At 48.3% G+C, this 18,922-nt stretch overlaps 2 protein-coding genes across 3 annotated transcripts; both read left to right on the plus strand.

Annotated features, from left to right (window-relative positions):
- The first annotated feature begins 71 nt into the window (after positions 1-71).
- On the plus strand, positions 72-11,372 carry SIN3B (SIN3 transcription regulator family member B). Of its 2 annotated transcripts, XM_026035225.1 has the most exons (18): positions 72-207; positions 622-775; positions 1,807-2,070; positions 2,206-2,349; positions 2,599-2,721; positions 3,111-3,200; positions 3,535-3,653; positions 4,363-4,570; positions 5,103-5,219; positions 5,559-5,797; positions 6,013-6,196; positions 6,403-6,997; positions 7,496-7,665; positions 8,238-8,411; positions 8,653-8,745; positions 9,094-9,188; positions 9,433-9,637; positions 10,022-11,372. In XM_026035225.1, exons 1-18 carry the CDS (start codon positions 185-187, stop codon positions 10,250-10,252), a joined length of 3,228 nt encoding a protein of 1,075 aa, XP_025891010.1. In that variant the 5' UTR covers positions 72-184; the 3' UTR covers positions 10,253-11,372. The 2 variants fall into 2 exon arrangements, with proteins under 2 accessions (XP_025891010.1, XP_025891011.1); XM_026035226.1 differs by lacking the exons at positions 72-207; positions 622-775; positions 1,807-2,070; ... (2 more) ...; positions 3,111-3,200; positions 3,535-3,653 and adding an exon at positions 3,663-3,673 and having other exon boundaries at positions 4,362-4,570.
- Positions 11,373-16,358: 4,986 nt separating this feature from the next.
- On the plus strand, positions 16,359-18,082 carry F2RL3 (F2R like thrombin or trypsin receptor 3). The gene is made up of 2 exons (XM_026035173.1): positions 16,359-16,449; positions 17,007-18,082. Exons 1-2 carry the CDS (start codon positions 16,359-16,361, stop codon positions 18,080-18,082), a joined length of 1,167 nt encoding a protein of 388 aa, XP_025890958.1.
- The last annotated feature ends 840 nt before the right edge of the window (positions 18,083-18,922 follow it).

Raw genomic sequence — 18,922 nt, forward strand, 5'->3', positions numbered from 1 at the left:
GGGGCCTCGTCCCGCGGGGTCCCCGCAGCCCCGTGTCCGCGGGGCGCCCGGGAGCCGCGCGGCGGCCGCGGCGCCTCAGCCGTGTCGCCGTGCCCCGCAGGTGGAGGACGCGCTCTCCTACCTGGACCAGGTGAAGATCCGCTTCGGCAGCGACCCCGCCACCTACAACGGCTTCCTGGAGATCATGAAGGAGTTCAAGAGCCAGAGGTAAAGGCCAGGCCGGGTTCCCCCCGGCCCTGCGCGGTCCCTCCCCGGCCGCCCTGCTGGCCCCGCTACGCTCACGCCATGGAGGGTCTCCATCGGGCCCAACAGCCCCCGCCCCGTCATGTCCCAGGGCCCAAATCCATGGGGAAAGGCAGATCTGTGGCTGCTGCCTGCTCCAAAGCCGCATGTGGGCAAGAGGCCGGAGTGTGGAGCAGTCCCTGGCCCGGGACGCCCGGCCTGGCCGCAGTCACCCCGCGTCCCGGCCCCCTGGGCACCCTCTGCTCGGGCTGATCCCTAGAGCTGGGGATCCCAAACTTTCTTGGGAAGGAAGCCGATGTTCCAAATACCTCTGTAGTTTTCTGGGTCCCGCTGGTATTTTTGGTTCGGATGCGAGYAACGGAGTCCTCTTGTTTCTAGCATCGACACCCCTGGAGTTATCCGGCGCGTTTCACAGCTCTTCCACGAGCATCCTGACCTCATTGTGGGATTCAATGCTTTCCTTCCTTTGGGCTACMGGATAGAAATTCCCAAGAATGGGAAGTTAAGCATACAGTCACCACTGACCAGTCAGGTAGGTTAAAGCCCTTGGTTTACTCGAAATGAACTGTGCTGTATGTATCTCTATAAGTCCCCTACACAATTTAGGCTACATAGCAACACGCAAACCACATTTTTGTGTGGTTTTTAAAGTGTATAAGAGTGGGTATAAATCTAAATATATATTCTCAAAGCTGTCAGCTTAGCTTGCTAAGCTGTGAGTGATATTCCTGAATGAATTATCAGTGCAACTCCAAAGGCTTCGCTTAAATTTGAAAACTGAAACTGTGACTTGCTTGACATGTTTACATATAATCGCAGTGCGTGGTGTATAATATCACACTCRGGGAAAAAAAAAAACCCTGGAAGAATCATATTTCTAGCCTTCCAGTGAGAAACTGTGAAATGAGTTTATGCAGTAGGCAAAAAGGCAGGTGTTGCCATCCAGTTGTTCACATCCTGCAGAGAAAGACATCTGTGGTAATATAAACATAAATAGATGTAGACTGGTCTTTATTCCCTTTTTCCTTTGTGGTTATGGAGAGTTGAAATAACTGTATCACCTGGATTCTAATTATATATGTATGGTTTAACTGATTAGCAGCAGCAAATCKCTTTTAGATCTTAGTTCTCATAGATCTCTCTGTCCCTCACAAATTTAGCACCTTTACGGGGCCCTGTGTCGTAATAGGTTTTGCAGAACTGGCAGTTCTTCTGAGAGAAAACAGAGGCAATAGAAGCTGCAGTGCAGTTTTTTTTGGTACATTCGTGGCTTCCCTGCCCTTTCCAGGGTAGTGGATAATGTAGTAACAGAAGCTTTAGTGAGTTGGATAGTTTGTAAGACAGAAATGGCTTACAGTATTCATTTAACTAATAATGTTAATGAATACTGATAACAAACCGATAATGTTAATATGGAAATTTATTGGCTTTTTTTTTTTCCTTTCTACTTTATGCGTTAAAATCTCATTTTAGCTAAACAGCTTGAAAATGCTGATGCGGAATTATCACGCTTGCATCTGTGTCTCTCAACAAGTGCCCGTCTTGCGTGTCTTGTGCCACTAGGTGCCCTCAGAGCCGGTGCCCAGCGCTCTCCCTGGCAGCGGGCTCCTGCTGCATTACTCCCAGGAGAACTCCCACAACCACAGTGACTGCTCGGAGGAGTTTAGGCAACAGCTTCCATACAAAGACGATAAATCCCAAATCCCTTTGGAGTCTGATTCGGTAGAGTTCAACAATGCCATAAGTTACGTGAACAAGATCAAAACGCGTTTTCTCGACCATCCAGAAATTTACAGGTCCTTTTTAGAAATTCTTCATACGTACCAGGTAAAATATCTTYTATATAAAATTTAGTGCTATTATTTAGGCTCTTCCTGCTTTTGGCTGTTGTGGAAGTAAGAAATTTTCTTGCTTGGCGAGGTATGTTTTTATAGCTATTTACCATCCGTGTGTACCTTGCAGAAAGAACAACTGAACACTAAAGGGCGACCTTTTCGAGGCATGTCAGAGGAAGAAGTGTTTACTGAAGTAGCAAACCTGTTCCGAGGGCAGGAGGATCTGCTCTCTGAGTTTGGACAGTTCCTCCCGGAAGCTAAAAGGTCTTTGGTAGGTGTATGTGTGAGGCAGAACATTGAGTCTTCTCTGCTTCTGTATGCAAAATACATAAAGAAGCTTTAGCAATGCCAGAAATGGAAAAATCCACAGCTAGTAGGTGAGCTTTGCCGTTTTTCATTGCCTGGAATTTTACAGAACAGGAAGCTTGACAACCTTCTCTTCACTCTGTTCAGATAAACAGAGTTCTTTATTTGCACAGACTAAGCAGAGCACATTGAAATCACTGTTTATTTACTGCAGTTCACAGGAAATGGACCATGCGAGGTGAACAGTGTTCAGAAAACTGAGCATGAAAAGAATCTGGAACATAGTAAAAAGCGGTCCAGACCACTGCTGTTGCGTCCCGTTTCTGGCCCAGCAAAGGTATCCTTTAGCAAGCAAAAGCTTAGAATACTCTGACTTTATTTGTGCTTAGATAACTGCTTAAAGTTGTAATGAATTGAGTCTTTGGATTATGTAGGTGCTAGGTGCAAGAAACAAATTATTTTATAGAGAATTATTTAATGTAGCTAAAGGGAGTTGTTAGACGTAAACATGTTTTGCTTGCATGCTGAATACTAAATATCAGGACYTTCAGTATTAAGTATGAGGAAGAACTCCGTGGAAAGTGCTAGCTGATTGCTTCTGCAAAGGAATGTTTCTCTAAAATTCTTCCTCAAGAAGAATTATAACCTTGGTGTAGGTCAGGAAAGTGGGATTTTAGAGCATTTAAGTCACAGCCTTTTAAGTATAACTGCATGTTCTTTTAACAGAAAAAAATGAAGCTGCGAGGTACCAAAGATCTCTCGGTAGCAACAGTGGGAAAATATGGGACACTGCAAGAGTTTTCCTTTTTTGACAAGGTCAGTATCTGGCTTGTTTTCTCATTCAGCCATATATAGGATTATTAATAGTTTGCCCCTTTTTTAGTGTAATTTGTGTGTCAGCATTTAGCAGTTGCCTGACTTTTCAGGTATTGGAAACAGACTAAGGAGAAAAAGATATATATATTTTGGAAGACTAATGGCAACTCAACGTTTTTCCTGAATGCTTTTCTCTATTTTGCGAATATTCTCTTTTTATGTTGCTGTAAAGATAGAGTTATTGCCACTGTACCTCCGGTTCAGACAATCCCGAATATCAACAGTAAAACACCARCTCAGATGGTCTGATGTTTCTCTGCCATCTGTGCTCTAGGTGCGCAGGGTGCTGAAGAGTCAGGAAGTCTATGAAAACTTCCTCCGTTGCATCGCTCTCTTCAACCAGGAGTTGGTCTCTGGCTCTGAGCTGCTCCAGCTAGTTACACCATTTCTAGGGTAAGTTACACCATTTCTAGGTAAGTTACTGACTGTCTTCTCTGCTGTGTTGTACTTTTTAGGCTTTGCTCTGATACCTTACAGTGGRCATTATGAACTATGTTACCAACGTTTTGATTTAACTTCAGGTCGTATCTTGTGGGTAGCATGCCAGAAATTGAAAGCTAATCTGAAAAGAGAGGTTATAAAATCTGAGTCTTTTCACCTGTCTATGCAGCTCTTAAGGAGCAGTTTGGGAGGATAGTTTCCTCTGTCAGGGCATCCAGTTGACAGCTGTGCAAGCAGCAGGCGGCCTGATGTTCCGCTAAACCATTGCGGGCAGAGAATTCTTGTGTTTTGGAAGGTGGTCTCTGTTCTTACTCCATCTTCTAAAATAYAATATAGAATCTTAGAACAGATCCATGAAACAGATATGTAGCTCTAGCTGTCTGATGTGAGCCAATGAACACTGACTCCTTAGTCAGTTAAGGGAAATATGGAGGAAATTGAGAACGGGAATTCTTTTTCTGTGTGAAGTCGAAAGAACATAAAGCACTTCAGAGGAAAGGGTAACACACATAAAATGTTGGTGAAGGATTTCTCATTGGATTGCTAACTTTGTTTAGATTTCATCCTCACTTTTTGACATACAGAAAAGGGTATTAGCCACCATAAAGCTGCCAGAATTAAATAATATAGAATATACTGACTTGTGTACTTGCCTTTGAAGGAAATTTCCAGAACTCTTCGCACAGTTCAAGTCCTTTCTCGGCGTGAAAGAACTTTCCTTTGCTTCCCCACTGAGCGACCGATCTGGGGATGGGATGAGTCGGGAAATTGATTACGCCTCCTGCAAACGCATCGGATCAAGTTACCGGGCTCTTCCAAAAACTTACCAGCAGCCAAAGTGCAGTGGAAGAACAGCCATTTGCAAAGAGGTACTTTGTAATCCACCTGCTGAATCCTGTTAGCCTGTAGTGTAACTTTTCCCAAAGTATTTTCACATCAATACCTTCATATCTCCTGTTTTCTCATGGTAATGTAGTGTTTATTGAAACACACATTGTACTTAACTTAAACTGGGCTGTTTAGTTTGCCATAGCTCCTATATGTGGATTTTTGATGCTGATCAGGCAGCTTTAATCTTGGATTTATTATTTATCCGACTTATTGAAATAAGAGTATCCACAAGCAGTTTACTGATCTACTTCAAATCACAGTTCTCACTTTAACGTCTGTCAGTCTGTGTACAAACACAGATTTATAGACAGACAATTAAATAGCATGAGATGAACCTGTCTTTCTCACTGAGAGTGGTCATTTGCATACAAGTTGTAAAACTAGGTGTGCAACTCGGGGACAAACACTACAGGAATGAAGCAGAAGCTTCAGAAGCAGAAGTTGGGCCTGTTGAGAACACTTCTGAGGTCATGAGGCTCTGTACAATGTCATGGCTTTGCACTTTTGCAGGTGTTAAATGATACCTGGGTTTCATTTCCATCCTGGTCTGAGGACTCCACTTTTGTCAGCTCTAAGAAGACCCCTTATGAGGAGCAGTTGCACCGCTGTGAAGACGAACGTTTTGAGGTACCTCTGCTGTTCTGCTGCGCTGCCTGGCAATATGATCTACCTCTTCAAAAAGCAGAACTGCTAGTTTTGTTACTWCTCATTAGTTTGAGTTAAGAGTTGGGTCTTTTCCACTTGCTTGGAGTCTAGTGTGTACCTTCCAGGCCTGAGTCTAGTTCTAAAGAGCCCATTACCTTCAGGAGAACTGGTGGAGCTGTGTTTCCCAGTAAGAAACTTTGTTGGTGCTTCTCAGCTCCACCTCCCAGGCCTGGAATGCAGGCCACAGACCTGGGAATCACTCATCTCCATTTTCCTGCTGGGTCTTTTCTTACAGTGTGACTTTTTTGAATTCTTTAACAGTTGGACGTTGTTTTGGAGACCAATTTAGCCACAATACGTGTGCTGGAGAGCGTGCAGAAAAAGCTGTCTCGACTGACTCAAGAGGATCAGGAGAAATTCCGACTGGATGATTGCTTGGGAGGAACATCCGAAGTGATCCAGCGTAGGGCCATCTATCGCATCTATGGTGATAAAGCACCAGAGATCATTGAAAGTCTTAAAAAAAACCCTGTTACTGCAGTTCCTGTTGTTCTTAAGAGGTAATTTCTCCAGAGCTGACCTGTCCTCTTTAAGAAACAAATACAGGATTATAAAGCTTGTTTGTTTTCTAGAAGTAAGTGATTTGAGTAGTTAAGTTATGGACAAGTCACTGTAAAAAGCTGAAAGATCCTGAGAAGGGTGCTCCAAGAAGAAACACCTTGTGTGTATTCTGTGGTTCTCTTTTCACACAAAAATAGATTGCACATTTTTGCAGGTTGAAAGCAAAAGAGGAAGAGTGGCGGGAGGCCCAGCAGGGCTTCAACAAAATCTGGCGGGAGCAGTATGAGAAAGCCTACTTGAAGTCTCTGGACCACCAGGCCGTCAACTTCAAACAAAACGACACCAAAGCTCTGCGCTCCAAGAGCTTGCTGAATGAAATTGAGAGCGTCTATGATGAGGTGTGTATGCCAGCATCCACCCCCTTGGTAGTGTTTTGCGGTATTATCTAAAGTTTCACCTCAAACCTGGGACCTTGTTGAAGTGGTAGGCAGCCAAAATGACAGTATGCCAAGCACAGCCATTAATATTGGCTTATTTCTTCTGGCAGGAGTTTCTCTTGAGCCTGGATCAGAAGGACCTTTATCTGTTTTTCTCTTGATTGCAGCATCAGGAGCAGCATTCAGAGGGAAGAAGTTCAGCCACAAATGAGCCTCATCTTATCTTTATCTATGAAGATAAGCAGATTTTGGAAGATGCAGCTTCTCTTATCAGCTACTACGTGAAACGACAGCCTACTATTCAAAAGGAGGATCAGGCAACCATTCGGCAGATAGTGCATCACTTCATCCCTGAGCTGTTTTTCTCTCAGCCCCCTGAGCACATTATTTCTGAAGAATCAACAGATGAGGACAGAGAAAACCATCAGGGGCACAACCTGGATACACCTGAGCTCCGGAAGAAGCACGTGCCCGGGCCTCCGAGCAGTCCTTTGGAGACCAAAGCAACCTTTTGTGATGTTACAGCTGCTGAGCCTCACAACACTCTGGATGATGTTTACAGCCTGTTCTTTGTCAATAATAACTGGTATTTCTTCCTCCGCCTTCACCAGACTCTGTGCTCCAGGCTCCTAAAGATTTATCGTCAGGCTCAGAAGCAGCTTCTAGAATATCGGACTGAAAAAGAGAGAGAAAAACTCCTCTGTGAGGGAAGAAAAGAGAAGACCAATGATCCAGCCATGGAGCTAAGACTGAAGCAACCAAGTAAGAATAGTCCGAGATACAGTTTATTCCTAATGTTCTGGTTGCTTCTGTGAGGTTGTTGTGTGTGAGTAACTCAGCACAGCAGGCAGGTCTGTAAGGAAGGCTGAGGCACAAGCAAGCACCGTATTTGAGAATCATGGATGCAGCTAGTTCCACAGATAGCTAGCTTGTCATTTATCCCTCAAGGGATTTTATGCATAGTTCATACAGACCTCCTGCAAACTCACTGTTGTCAGATATTTTGACGTGTCTTGATGCATTAATCTGTTGTTTTGATTAAGAATATAAGTGACAGCATGACCAATTATTCATTTAGACACAGAGAGTCACAGAAGGGCATGAGAAAGGCTCTTAAAATCTGTCTGCATTCCCTAGGGAAATCTTTCTTTACATGGAAACCTGCTCGTGGTATTGAATGTCATGAGTCTTGAACAGTCTTGTCCTTTGTTTCTCTTGACTCTTGCATGTGGTGAGTGACTGCGCTTTTCTCCTGCCCAGGTGAGGTGGAACTGGAGGAGTATTACCCTGCATTCCTGGATATGGTGAGGAGTCTGCTGGACGGGAATATAGATCCAACACAGTATGAGGACACCCTGAGGGAGATGTTCACTATCCATGCATATATTGGCTTTACTATGGACAAACTGGTGCAGAATATTGTCCGCCAGGTAAGTAGTTTGCTAGCAGTGCTGTATGTTTGGGGGGCAGCACATCTTCCTCTGTACTCAGATGACTTTCTCCGTATTCTGTAAGGTAGGAACTCACAAAGCTCTGAGCAAATGCATAGAAAAGTTACATTTATGGTGAAGAGTGCCAAGCAGCAGGTCTGTTCAGCTGCAGTAACGAATCACTTCAGGGGACTGAATGTTCCTGGTCTGTTGCARCATTTTCAGAGTTACAGTCTTTTCAGAGGTCTGCCGTCCCCAAAACAGATCTAAGGGAAAGAAAGGGCTAAGGGAAAGAAAGGGCTCCTTCCTTTCTGCTCAGTGTCTGTCTCCTAATTACAGTTCTGCTGCAGTTAAGGTGCATCTGCCCTTTACTGCTCTCCGTACTTATTACTGTAATAAAAAGAGAGCAGGGAGTATGGAGTCTCTGCAGGCAGGCTCAAGACGTCAGTACCTTGTCCAAGGTGTGATGTTGTGCTGGGTTTTGCACTCCCTTTATAATGTACTAGAGCTAAATCTTGGCCCAGACTTGCTGACTGAATTTCTCCCCCTCTTTTTTCTTTTTTKAATGGAAGCTTCACCATCTAGTGAGCGATGACATATGCTTGAAGGTTGTTGAGCTCTACTTGAATGAAAGGAAGCGAGGTGCTGCTGGAGGTAACTTATCCTCTCGGTGTGTGCGGGCAGCTAAGGAGACCAGCTACCAGTGGAAGGCTGAACGTTGCATGGCAGATGAGAACTGTTTCAAGGTAAGAATTTGCTGCCAGAGAACATCATAAAGKGACACTTTACCTGGGAGAAGTGGATTTGGAAGCTCCCAGACCACAGTATTAAGAGGGAGCAATATGGGGAGAAGGTCTCCAAACCAGCCTGGTGTAGTGGCATACTGGCCAACTGGAAAGCCTTATTGCTTTCTCCTGTCCTGACTCATCTCACTGTGAATATTAAGTATTTTGACATGGAGCCCTTGTTTCTGTCACGTTATTACAGGTCATGTTTCTTCAGCGGAAAGGGCAGGTRATCATGACCATTGAGCTACTGGATACAGAAGAAACACAGACAGAAGATCCTGTGGAGGTCCAGGTAATAGCAGTGACAGTGGAGTCTGCTGTGTCACAGACAAAGCAGAAGTCTAGGCYTGCCTTTGAGCTTTCTTGTCCCAAAATATGAGACGTTGCCAGGAGAATGAGTTTGCCTGGAAGGTGGGAAGACTACATGTGTGGGGCTCTAGCCATTTATGCAGCTGGTTATACTAGGAAAACACTTAAAATGTAAATCATCTTGGAGCTGAGGGGCATAATGGCTTCATAAACAAATAGCTTGGAAATAACCTAGTTCTTTGCAGCAGTGTTTGTTCATAGGCTAGTTCTTTGCAGCAGTGTTTGTTCTGAAACGGAGCAATTTGACTTGAGATTTGTCTCTCTCGTGCAGCACCTGGCTAACTACATGGAACAGTATGTTGGGGTAGAAGGAGCTCCGAGCAACCAGAACGATGGCTTCTTGCTGAAACCAGTCTTTCTGCAAAGGTAGCTCCCTCCCTTGCCTGAGTCACATCKGCAGCAGCGGTACTGTTGCCTCCTTATTGCATATGTGGCAATTTCAGGTGATGTGCTGTAAAAACAGCTCCAGGGAACTTCACTCATCTCTGAAGTCTAAAGGGGCTGAAAAATGCAGAAATACAAATTTCATACCTGTGCTGCGAGCTCTGTTAGCTTAAGAGAGCATATAAGCAAGCGTGACAAATGCTTCATCATGCTTGTTTTGTTCTAGAAACCTAAAAAAGTTCCGCAAGTGGCAGTGTAAGCAAGTGAGAGCCCTGCGGAGCGAAGTGAAGAGCTCCTGGAAGAGGCTGATCGGTGTGGAAAGCGCCTGCAACGTGGACTGCCGCTTCAAGCTCAACACCCACAAAATGATGTTCATCATGAACTCGGAGGATTACATGTACAGGCGGGGAGCTCTCTGCCGAGCCAAGCAGGTGCTTCTCCCGTTCCTCTCTTTGCAGCTCAGGCACTGGGGGAGGCTGAGGATTTGAGCCAAAAGACAGGGAGCGATAATAAGGCTCGTGGCTGGACGCCTGCAAACGGCGCCCCACAGTTTTACTCCTTGTCAGATGAAACAGGGAGCAGACTGGTAAATAAATACACTGCYTTGGTCTAATTTAGCTGCCTGTGCTTTACCAACGCAAGCTTTATGGGGGAGCAGCAAACATTCAGAAACGGGGACCATTAAAGGCAAGATGTGCTGGCCTGTTTTACTGCTTGTGTTGTTTTGATGAATGCACATCTTGGATGTGCAAATGGGTGAAGATTTTGCTTTCTCCCCCAGAAACCTCCTGGTGATTTTACTGTCCTGTTTGCAGGTACAGCCAATGGTGCTGCTGAAGCACCACCAGCAGTTTGAAGAATGGCACAATCGATGGCTAGAAGAGAACGTGACCATGGAGGCAGTTGATCTTGTTCAAGACTGGCTAATGGGAGATGAGGATGAGGAGATGGTGCCCTGCAAAACAACGTGCGAGACGGTGAACGTCCACGGCGTCCCCGTGAACAGATACAGAGTTCAGTACAGCCGCCGTCCAGCGTCACCATGAGCAGAGACTTGTTCCTGGGACCAAGTCAAACGGGAGCGTTGCTGAGAACTTTGACTCTGAGAATAGTGGTGGGAATGCAACGTATGTATTAATGATATTTATCCAAGCGGCATTTTACTTTGGAGTATGATGTATTTTCCATACGGCATAGATTTGTCTCCTTRCAGTGTAATCCTCCAGTCATCACGAAGAGACCTATGAGCTTTATGGGAAGAGGGCTCTTGGCATTGCCTCACTTTCTAGTAGTTGCCTAGCTTTAGGCCACTGCTGACCAGCCAGCACAGGAAGGCTGAGTGAGGGGCTCAGCCCCTTGCGGAACTACCATTAGTGGCTTCATTGCAGAGCTGGAGTTGGGCTGGTGCCTGAGCAGATGCTGGCAGCTGCTTCTATGTGGAAGGGGTCGGTGTTCCCTGTCTTGTTGGGTTTTCTGCTGTTCTGGAGCCTGCAGAACTCTTGGGTGTAACCTCCTAGTGCCACGGGGCTGAGAGCGCCTGGCACAGGGTGCCAGCCTCCTTCGGGGCTGCTTCGTTATCTCTGCGTACTAATAAGGCACCAAACACAGTATTTGTTACCGGTGCTCTGGTGAAAAAATGCCAAAACTGAGACAAGGTTGAGGGCGTTAAACCCTCCACCTCCCTCCTCGACTAAACGGCTCGGAGCACGAACTGAGGGGAAGAAACGGAGCTGCGGCGCTAGACGAGAGAGCGGCTCGTGGCCCAGGGCCTGCCTGGGTGCCACAGACACCGGCTCCCTCCGCGGCGCTCCGTGAACTCGCAGCCTGGTGCAGACTCTGCTCTCTGGAGCTGCTTGGAGAGGTGCATGGGGAGCAGCATCCAGGGCGTTTTGTTGGTGTTTTGCATGCAGGACGGAGACTGCGCTTGTGGGCGCTTCCCTTGGGCATGCCTATGACTCCTGGATTTCCTGGACCACTTAAGTCACTAGATGGAGCCCTTGAAGCACCGAGCGGGCCCTGGACCTGAGGCTGGGCCCAGATCTGTTGCTGTTTCTGCTCCGTCAGCACAGTCGCTGTGTTTTGCAGCGACGCATGGAAGTCTCTAATGGGGAGGATTAGATCCAACCACAGACAACGTAGAGAAGCTTTTCCACTGAACCATCTGTACTTCTATCTAAGTTTTTTTGGRAAAAAAAACMRRAAAAAAAAGTACAAAAAGTCCCTAGAAGCGTGCAGAACCCTACATTGTGTGACTTAAAGCTATTGAACATCAAGAAGACTCAGTTGTGTCTGTTCGGAAACCCCGCTGTGACTTCACTCGTTTTTCAGGAGCCCAGGACAAGCAAACCATGGAGTGTGTAACAAACGTAACGTCTTGAGGCAGGTCCAGCCTCCTTTCAGCTCTGCTTCCACCTTTTCCTGGCTTTTAGGAGAATAAACCACCTCCCATTACTTTTTGTGGCTTTGATTTTTAGGTTATAATTTCTGCCAGTCCTAAGTAGCAGCCTGTAGGATTTGTCCTGGGTTATTTCCACTGTACAACATTTGGTTTTGCAATTGTCTCATTTTGACAGTAGAAAACTTGGCCTTGGGGGTACATTTAATAGCAAACTCTACCAACTCTTTTGTCTTCTTTTGCAAAATAATCCATAGGAGGGAGGGAGCCAGGCTCCTGGCATGCRGGGCCACTTGCACAACCCCTGCCAGTGGAGGGCTTTTCACCAGGAATTCATGTTCTCAGTGTCCTCATTTTGTTTCCTGAAAGGATCSGATGGTTCCTCCCGTGCTGTGGGACAGGAGGAGGTACCGGAGCGCGACCCGCAGGAGCAGGTAGCCACGGGAGAGCTGGGGCCAAGGGGGACAAGCCCAGGGCACAGCACAGGCTCCCCTCTGCTTCCAGACGGTGCAGCAGGACACACCTCAGCCCCTGCACCTCTCTGCWGCCTTCAGTGGAGAGGACAACCGTGCCAAATTTTATGTTTTTATRAGACAAACGCTTGTTAGTCAATAGGTTGCAGCTTGTGGCTTGAAACGCATTCAATTCCAACTTTCCCAAGGTGTAAGATGCTGTTTCATCTCCCCCTTTTTAAGTGTACTTCAGGTCTTTTTAAGCATCCTGATTTTGCAAAGTTTAATTTATAATCTGAAGAGATTAAGTGAGACTTTTTGCCCCTTACAGCGGTACTGTCTCCAAGTGATAGTGGCAAATGATGCGAGCACAGGATGCAGGSAGTGCAGGTTTGAGAGGGGCTCGTTGCTCCCTGAGGGTTTAACAGGGGTATCTGCTACCACAACACAGATTCAAGAGTTTGTTCTTCCATATATTTTTTTTTTGAAGGATCTTTGCTTTTGGGCTTGTAATTGCTTTGCCAGCTCTTTGAATGTAGGGTTTTTTTTTATATATATATATTTATTTGCACATTCAAGTAAAATAAAATATTGATTTTAAAAGTCTGCCGCTGTCACCGAGTCCTTTGTTCTAAATCGCTTTGGAATTGCTGACAAGCCCTAGACCTGATTGTCCTGTATTGTTTAAAATTCAGTTTCAGTACAAAAATGTGACTGAAAAACTAAAAAGAACCTCCCTTTGAGCAGGTGCAGGGCACTATGCAGAGATTAATCATTTAGCCATGGGCCAACTCACGTCCCACGGAGCAGCAGGCAGCAGAGCTGATGCTATGAGCAGCACGTGGAAGGAGGGCAGTGCACAAGCTGGGTGAAATGCGAAATAACCTCCCTGCAAGTCGCCCACGGGAGGAGATCCCATGCAAGAAGTTAGTGCCTGCAACTCTAGTTACTGTACGTGGCCACGACCTCTCTGGGAGCAAAGGCTCCTAATCAAACAAGGGCATGAAAGGCCAGGGGGTGGCAGACTTGCTGCGCATGGAGACGAGGGGTTTCCAAAGGCAACGTTTTGCAGYGCCAATAACGCGTTTCTGGTTGCAGGTTGGTTATTTGGAGCAGCACCTTCACCAGGAGACGCGTAGGGTGAAAGCAGAGTCCAGGTCTGACCCCCAAGTACTCAATAACTACAGCAGACACTCRAGCGTGCGCCCGATTCCAGTTCCGAAATCCATGAGCACATCTGCTACAGGTTAAAACAACACAACTGCAACCATGAAAATAACCCTCCACCCGCCTTTCCCTCAACCTCCCCAAATTCCTGGGTAATAACATGTTTAACTGCTCCCTGCGAGCTCTGCACAACAAACAAATGCGTAGCTTTTTGCAAATTAAGCTACAGTGATGTGACCCAGATCTGATAGGAGTCTCCTTTACATCATCCTCAACACTTCCGTTGCCATAACAAAAGGCAACTCTCCTTTCTGTTCAGCGTATTATTTGCTCACAGGGAAACGACCCATTGTTCTGCTAATAGCAATCCTCTGATGCATAAATTGCRTGGACTAATTTGATAAAAATTATGGTGGGTGGGGGGTCTCGGAGAGCACAATTTGCACAAAAGTCTCCTCTTGGAGATCTTGGATTCCTCTTAACGAGAAGGGCCCCTGGGCTCCGAGGGAGGCAATAGGGCCTGCAAAGGGACAGCCAGATGTGACATCACCCAAGAGCAGTTGGAGATCTCAGCAATGGACAGATTTGGCAACGGTGAGGAAGGACAGCTTAAAAATATCTGTCAAGTTTGTTGGATGCGATAAGAACTAATGGTTTTCTAAATTCAATTAAGAAACGCTGAARGGAGTACCTGAATTCAGGATCTTGGGTTTCAGGGCTTTTCTTTCTCACACGTTCTCATCTCACAATGATGCACAAAGAGAAGGACTGTAAACTGCTGGGACAAGCTAGAATTATGTGTGTGTAAATAGGAGCTGGGATTTTCTTCATGCTTTAGCCATTCCTTCGGAGCAGCACGAAGGGTACCCTCCATTTCCCACTCATTAAAATTAAACTTCTGAGTTTAGCAATTCTCAGTTGTACCTGTGTTACATGATGAATCCAAGGAGATGGTGCTGAGACACCRAGCTCAATGCTGAGAAGGGATGAAAGGGTCTGTCCTCCCCTTGCTGCCAGTATCTTCTGCAGGAAAACTCCAAAGAAGCTATTCCAGAATACGCCRTGAATCGTACTGATGCTAATACACTTCAAATATTCCCAAATGATGGCTCCATAGAAGCTCCCTATTCATATGTATTTTCATATTTATTTGGATGCTTTTTATGAGATGACCTCCCAAGATTTGGGATTTGGAAGTGGGAGGGACCTCATGGAATGGGACAAGCAGAAGGAGACAGAGGCCCCACAACTCCCGGGCATCTCAGGGCGGCCGAGGGAGAGCAGGGGCGACGGTGCCGCTGGGAAGAGGGGCCGAGGTGCGGAACGCTCCGGCCTTCGGCTTTGCAAGGAAGCCGTTCCGCACCTAAGGCAGGCACTAAGGAACACAGAGCATCTCAAAAACGAGGGCTACAGCAAGGAGTGACCTCTCTTGGCTCCGCTCCAGAGCCCCGGCCATAGGGCTGCAATTTGCACACTATCTGAACCTGATTATGTCTAATTTTTTTTGCATGCAGAGCATGGAAAGGATCCTGGTTGAGGCATGGAAAATATGCGGCCACATGAGTCATTCTGTAATGGTTCGTAAATCCTGAGAGATTCACAAAAAGCAAAACATCTAACATTGCATCTTCCCTGTCCCTGCCAGTGGGACTCCACCTCTCGACATGCTCGGCCCAGGGATGTGAGAATTCGGCAAAAGCAAAGGAAATAGGATCATTTTCTCCTTGGAAAAGAAGAATCTCATCAAACAGCAGCCAGGCTCAGATTTGCAGCCTTCACAGAAGAGGCCATTCATAAGCTGAGCAGAAAGAAACCAAGGATTGCTGGGGTTGCCAAACCAAATTCACAGTTCCTACTGCCCGGCCTCCAGCTTCTGTGTTTCCTCCCTTGCAGAGCCAGGCAGGAGCCTGGAGAACAAAAGTCCCAAACCCAGCAGCCTTCCCAAGCTCCGGCCTCCCACTCTGCTTGATCACTTGGAGCTAGTGGCTATGGGGCCTTTACAGAGGACATGGGACCTCCCCAGCAAGATGCTTGGAAGCATCTGAAGATGTCGGAAGACATCTGCACTCCCAAAGAGCTAAAGAAACAGGGGTTCAAACAGCCAAGGATCCTAGAGGTTCAGGTAGCATCAGCCAGCCCAAAAGGGTCCTTCTTGCAGCCCTATGTGGATCATCTCCCTAGAGCAAGAGCAGCTGCTCCATGGTGTTAGTTCACAAGGAGGAGGCTCCAGTCCCTTGGGTTTGGAGTCTGCACCTCTCTGAACAAACACTTGAAACCCACCATTATCAGCTCAGCAGCAGGCACATCCTGTGGGGCCCTGGCGCACCCCTTTCCTGCTGGAAAGCTGCTCTCCCCGCTCCCAGGAATTTATCAGCGGAAGCGCAGGGCTCCGTGGAGCTCAAGTCCTCGCCACCCTTGTTCCAGCCTCCAGGCTGCTGATTCCCTGCCATGTAAATAGGCTTCTAATTAAGGGCTCTTACTTAAGCTCTGCAGCATGGCCAAGGAGGAAGCTGCTGGAGCTCTGTCCCCAGTCTAGGAGCTTGAAGAGGAGAAACAGGGGATCCTGTAGGAGGTTGTTGAAGGCCCAAGCTGACCAGGGGCTCCAAGGCACCAACTGGAAACCATGAACGGGCCACGCGAGGCCTCAGGAGCCCCGGGCCTCCCCATGCCGGGTGCTGAGGGCTCCGTCTGGATCTGAAGCTCTCCAGGACTTCCCCTGTGTGTCTGTGGGGAGATGATACCTTGTCACAGTGCGGGGAGCTTCCTGCAACAGGGTGGTGGGGAAAGACCCATCTCTTATGATGGGGGAGATACTAAGGGTCGGTGGATTCGGTTCATCCTCTAAACCAAATTCAGGCTGCGTCAAGCCGGGCCACATTTGGCATTTCCAGGAATATTCTGGAGGCGGAAGGAGGCCCAAGTGAGTCACCTCAACCAAGGGTCGTCCCGTGGCTCCGGATACAGCCGCTCCTCCCACCGTGGCCGCGGCTGACGCAGGAGCCAAGCGCGGGGAAGGCCGCGATGGCCCCCGCACGGCTCATCCGTCCCACGGCGGGATGAGGCCGGTGCTCCCGCCAGTTAAGGAATGACGGAAGGGAAGGCGGGAGCAGGCTCCGAAACGCYGTCCCCGGCTCCAGCATGGGGACCCTCCGCGCGGCAGGGCTGTCACACGGGCTTGTCCTCTGCTGGGCCTTCTGCGGACTCTGCCTGGCCTCTCCGGACTACGACGGTGAGTGTTGGGGTGAAAACTCCTCCTTCTGGAAGTGCTGGATACCTTGTATGCTCTCCACGATCCCCAAAAACTCCTTTCTGTAAAATTACGATTCGGATGCTCTTTAATTGAGATGGGCACAGGCTCTAACTGAAGCAGGAGATGATGATGATACTTGTGGAAAAGGAGAGAAGGAAAGTGGGGTGGGACATGCCAGGGAAGGAGCAAGCCAAGGAGCCCTTGCAAGCAAAGCCCATAGCTCAAAGTTGGGCTCCTGCAGCCACAGCTACTTTGGGGGGGCTCCTGCACGAGGAAAGCRCTCTCAGTAATTGTACAGCACTTGTCGTGATAATTGCACGGCCCGCAAATCATGTGTGAGTGGTGAGAAACTGGCGGTTTTCTCCTCATTTTGGCTTCTGTCAGGCCTGTCATACAGTTTGCAGAATGTCCTCCCAGGACCCCAACGTAAAATGCAGCCCCTCAGTGTTTGAGGACTTATGTATGCAGCCYGCTCTGCAAAGCGCCAGCACGTGGGCACTGCACAAACAGCAAATAACAGACATTTGTCCCGGCAGATTATTCCCTGAACGGCACCAATGAGCAGCCGTCAACACCGGAGAACGCGCCGTGTCCTCGCGCCCTTCCCGGAGAAGAGGTGACCATAGACAACAGCACGTACCTGGTGATGCAGGCGGCCTCCCGCGCGCAGCTGGCCAGCGCGGTCACGGTGCGCCTCATCCCCTGCCTCTACACCCTGGTCTTCCTCGTGGGGCTGCCTTCCAACGGGCTGGCCCTCTGGGTGCTGGCCACGCGGGCCGAGAAGCTCCCGTCCACCGTCTTTCTGATGAACCTGGCCRCCGCCGACCTGCTCCTCGTCCTGGTGCTGCCCTTCAAGGTGTCCTACTACTTCTCGGGGCACCACTGGCCTTTCGGGGAAGGCTTGTGCCGGCTCAGCACTGCCTTCTTCTACGGGAACATGCACTGCTCGGTGCTGCTGCTCACTTGCATCAGCGTCGACCGCTACCTGGCCGTGGTGCACCCCTTCTTCTCGCGCTCCTTCCGCACGTCGACGCTGGCCGCCCGCGTGTGCGCGGCCATCTGGCTCTGCGCCGCCGCCTTCACGCTGCCGCTGGCGCTGCGGCGGCAGTCGTACCCCCTCTACGGAGGGGACGTCACCGTGTGCCACGACGTCCTCCCCCGGCGCCAGGACGACGGCTACTTCTTCTACTACTTCGCCTGCCTCGTCGYGGGCGCCTTCCTGGCTCCTCTGCTGGTGACGGTGCTCAGCTATGGCGCGGTGCTGCGGGCCCTCCTGCGCAGCGGGAAGCGCTACTCGCACTCGGCGAAGCTCACGGCTCTCGTGCTGCTCACGCTCGTGGCCTTCTACACGCCCAGCAACATCCTCCTGCTCGTCCACTACTCCAGCTCCTGCTCCAAGCTGCGCGGCAACCTCTACGTCAGCTACATGGTGAGCTTGGCCGTCAGCACCTTCAACAGCTGCGCCGATCCCTTCGTCTACTACTACGTTTCRGAGGACTTTCGGGATAAGGTGAGGAGAAGGTTCTTCAACAGCAGCAAACCCACCACTACGTCCCTAAAGACATCCAAAGAAACACTCCCTCCAAAAAGTTCCAAGGATTCGCTGGCATGAAGCCTCCACCCCAGCTCGCTGTTTCATGAGTGCCTTGGGAGCACACTGGAGCGAGACAAAAGGCAGCGAGGAGACACCACAAATTGCACCCAGAAGCAGTGTTTTCCAGGAGACAAGTCCTAGCACATAAGAGACAGGGTCTTCCATCTGCAGGGGCTGGGCACGGTTGGGCTGGCCATAGCCTTTCCTGGGAGGTGTAGAGGCCATAGAAGCTGCAGCTTTCTATTATGAACACACGCACGTCTGTTCTCTGTATGCAATTTCTCACGTGCTCACACGCTGCCAGGGCCCTCCTGCCAATGCAGCTAGGGCTGCTTTCCCTAACGCAGCTTACAGCCTGGTTGCTGCCTGTGTTTTATTTCTTTCTCTGCTACTGCCTTGCTTGCGGTCCTTGAGCATACACTTCACCTGAGCTGAAAAAGAACAGACACTTGCAAAATCAACTTTCTAAACATTGCAAAAAGGACAAGGAGAAGCCTGGGTAAAAGATATTCCCCTGAGTTAAAGCATGCTGCTAGGAGCGCAGAACTCCAGCTTCTTTAGCAATTGCATTCCTGCCTTGACTAGTAATTAACACCACAGCCATGTCAGCCTATTGTTGGGAAGGAATGTAAAAAATCACATTCATTCATTGCCATTTTCACAGATGACCTTTAGCAGCTGTAATTGCCAAGGCAAAGACTATATGAATGAAAAAGTTTAATACTTCCCTTCTAGAGCAATTAAAAGATGGAACTTAGGAAACCCTCACTCAGGAACTTTACATTTCCTTTGTGCAATGTCATACGGAACCAAAAACCTTCTCTGATGAAGCAGATGATGGAGCAACAAGMTGGAACC

The sequence above is a fragment of the Nothoprocta perdicaria genome, unplaced genomic scaffold, assembly GCF_003342845.1.
Source record: "Nothoprocta perdicaria isolate Ctin4 unplaced genomic scaffold, notPer1 scaffold_157, whole genome shotgun sequence".
Taxonomy (NCBI): Eukaryota; Metazoa; Chordata; class Aves; order Tinamiformes; family Tinamidae; genus Nothoprocta; species Nothoprocta perdicaria.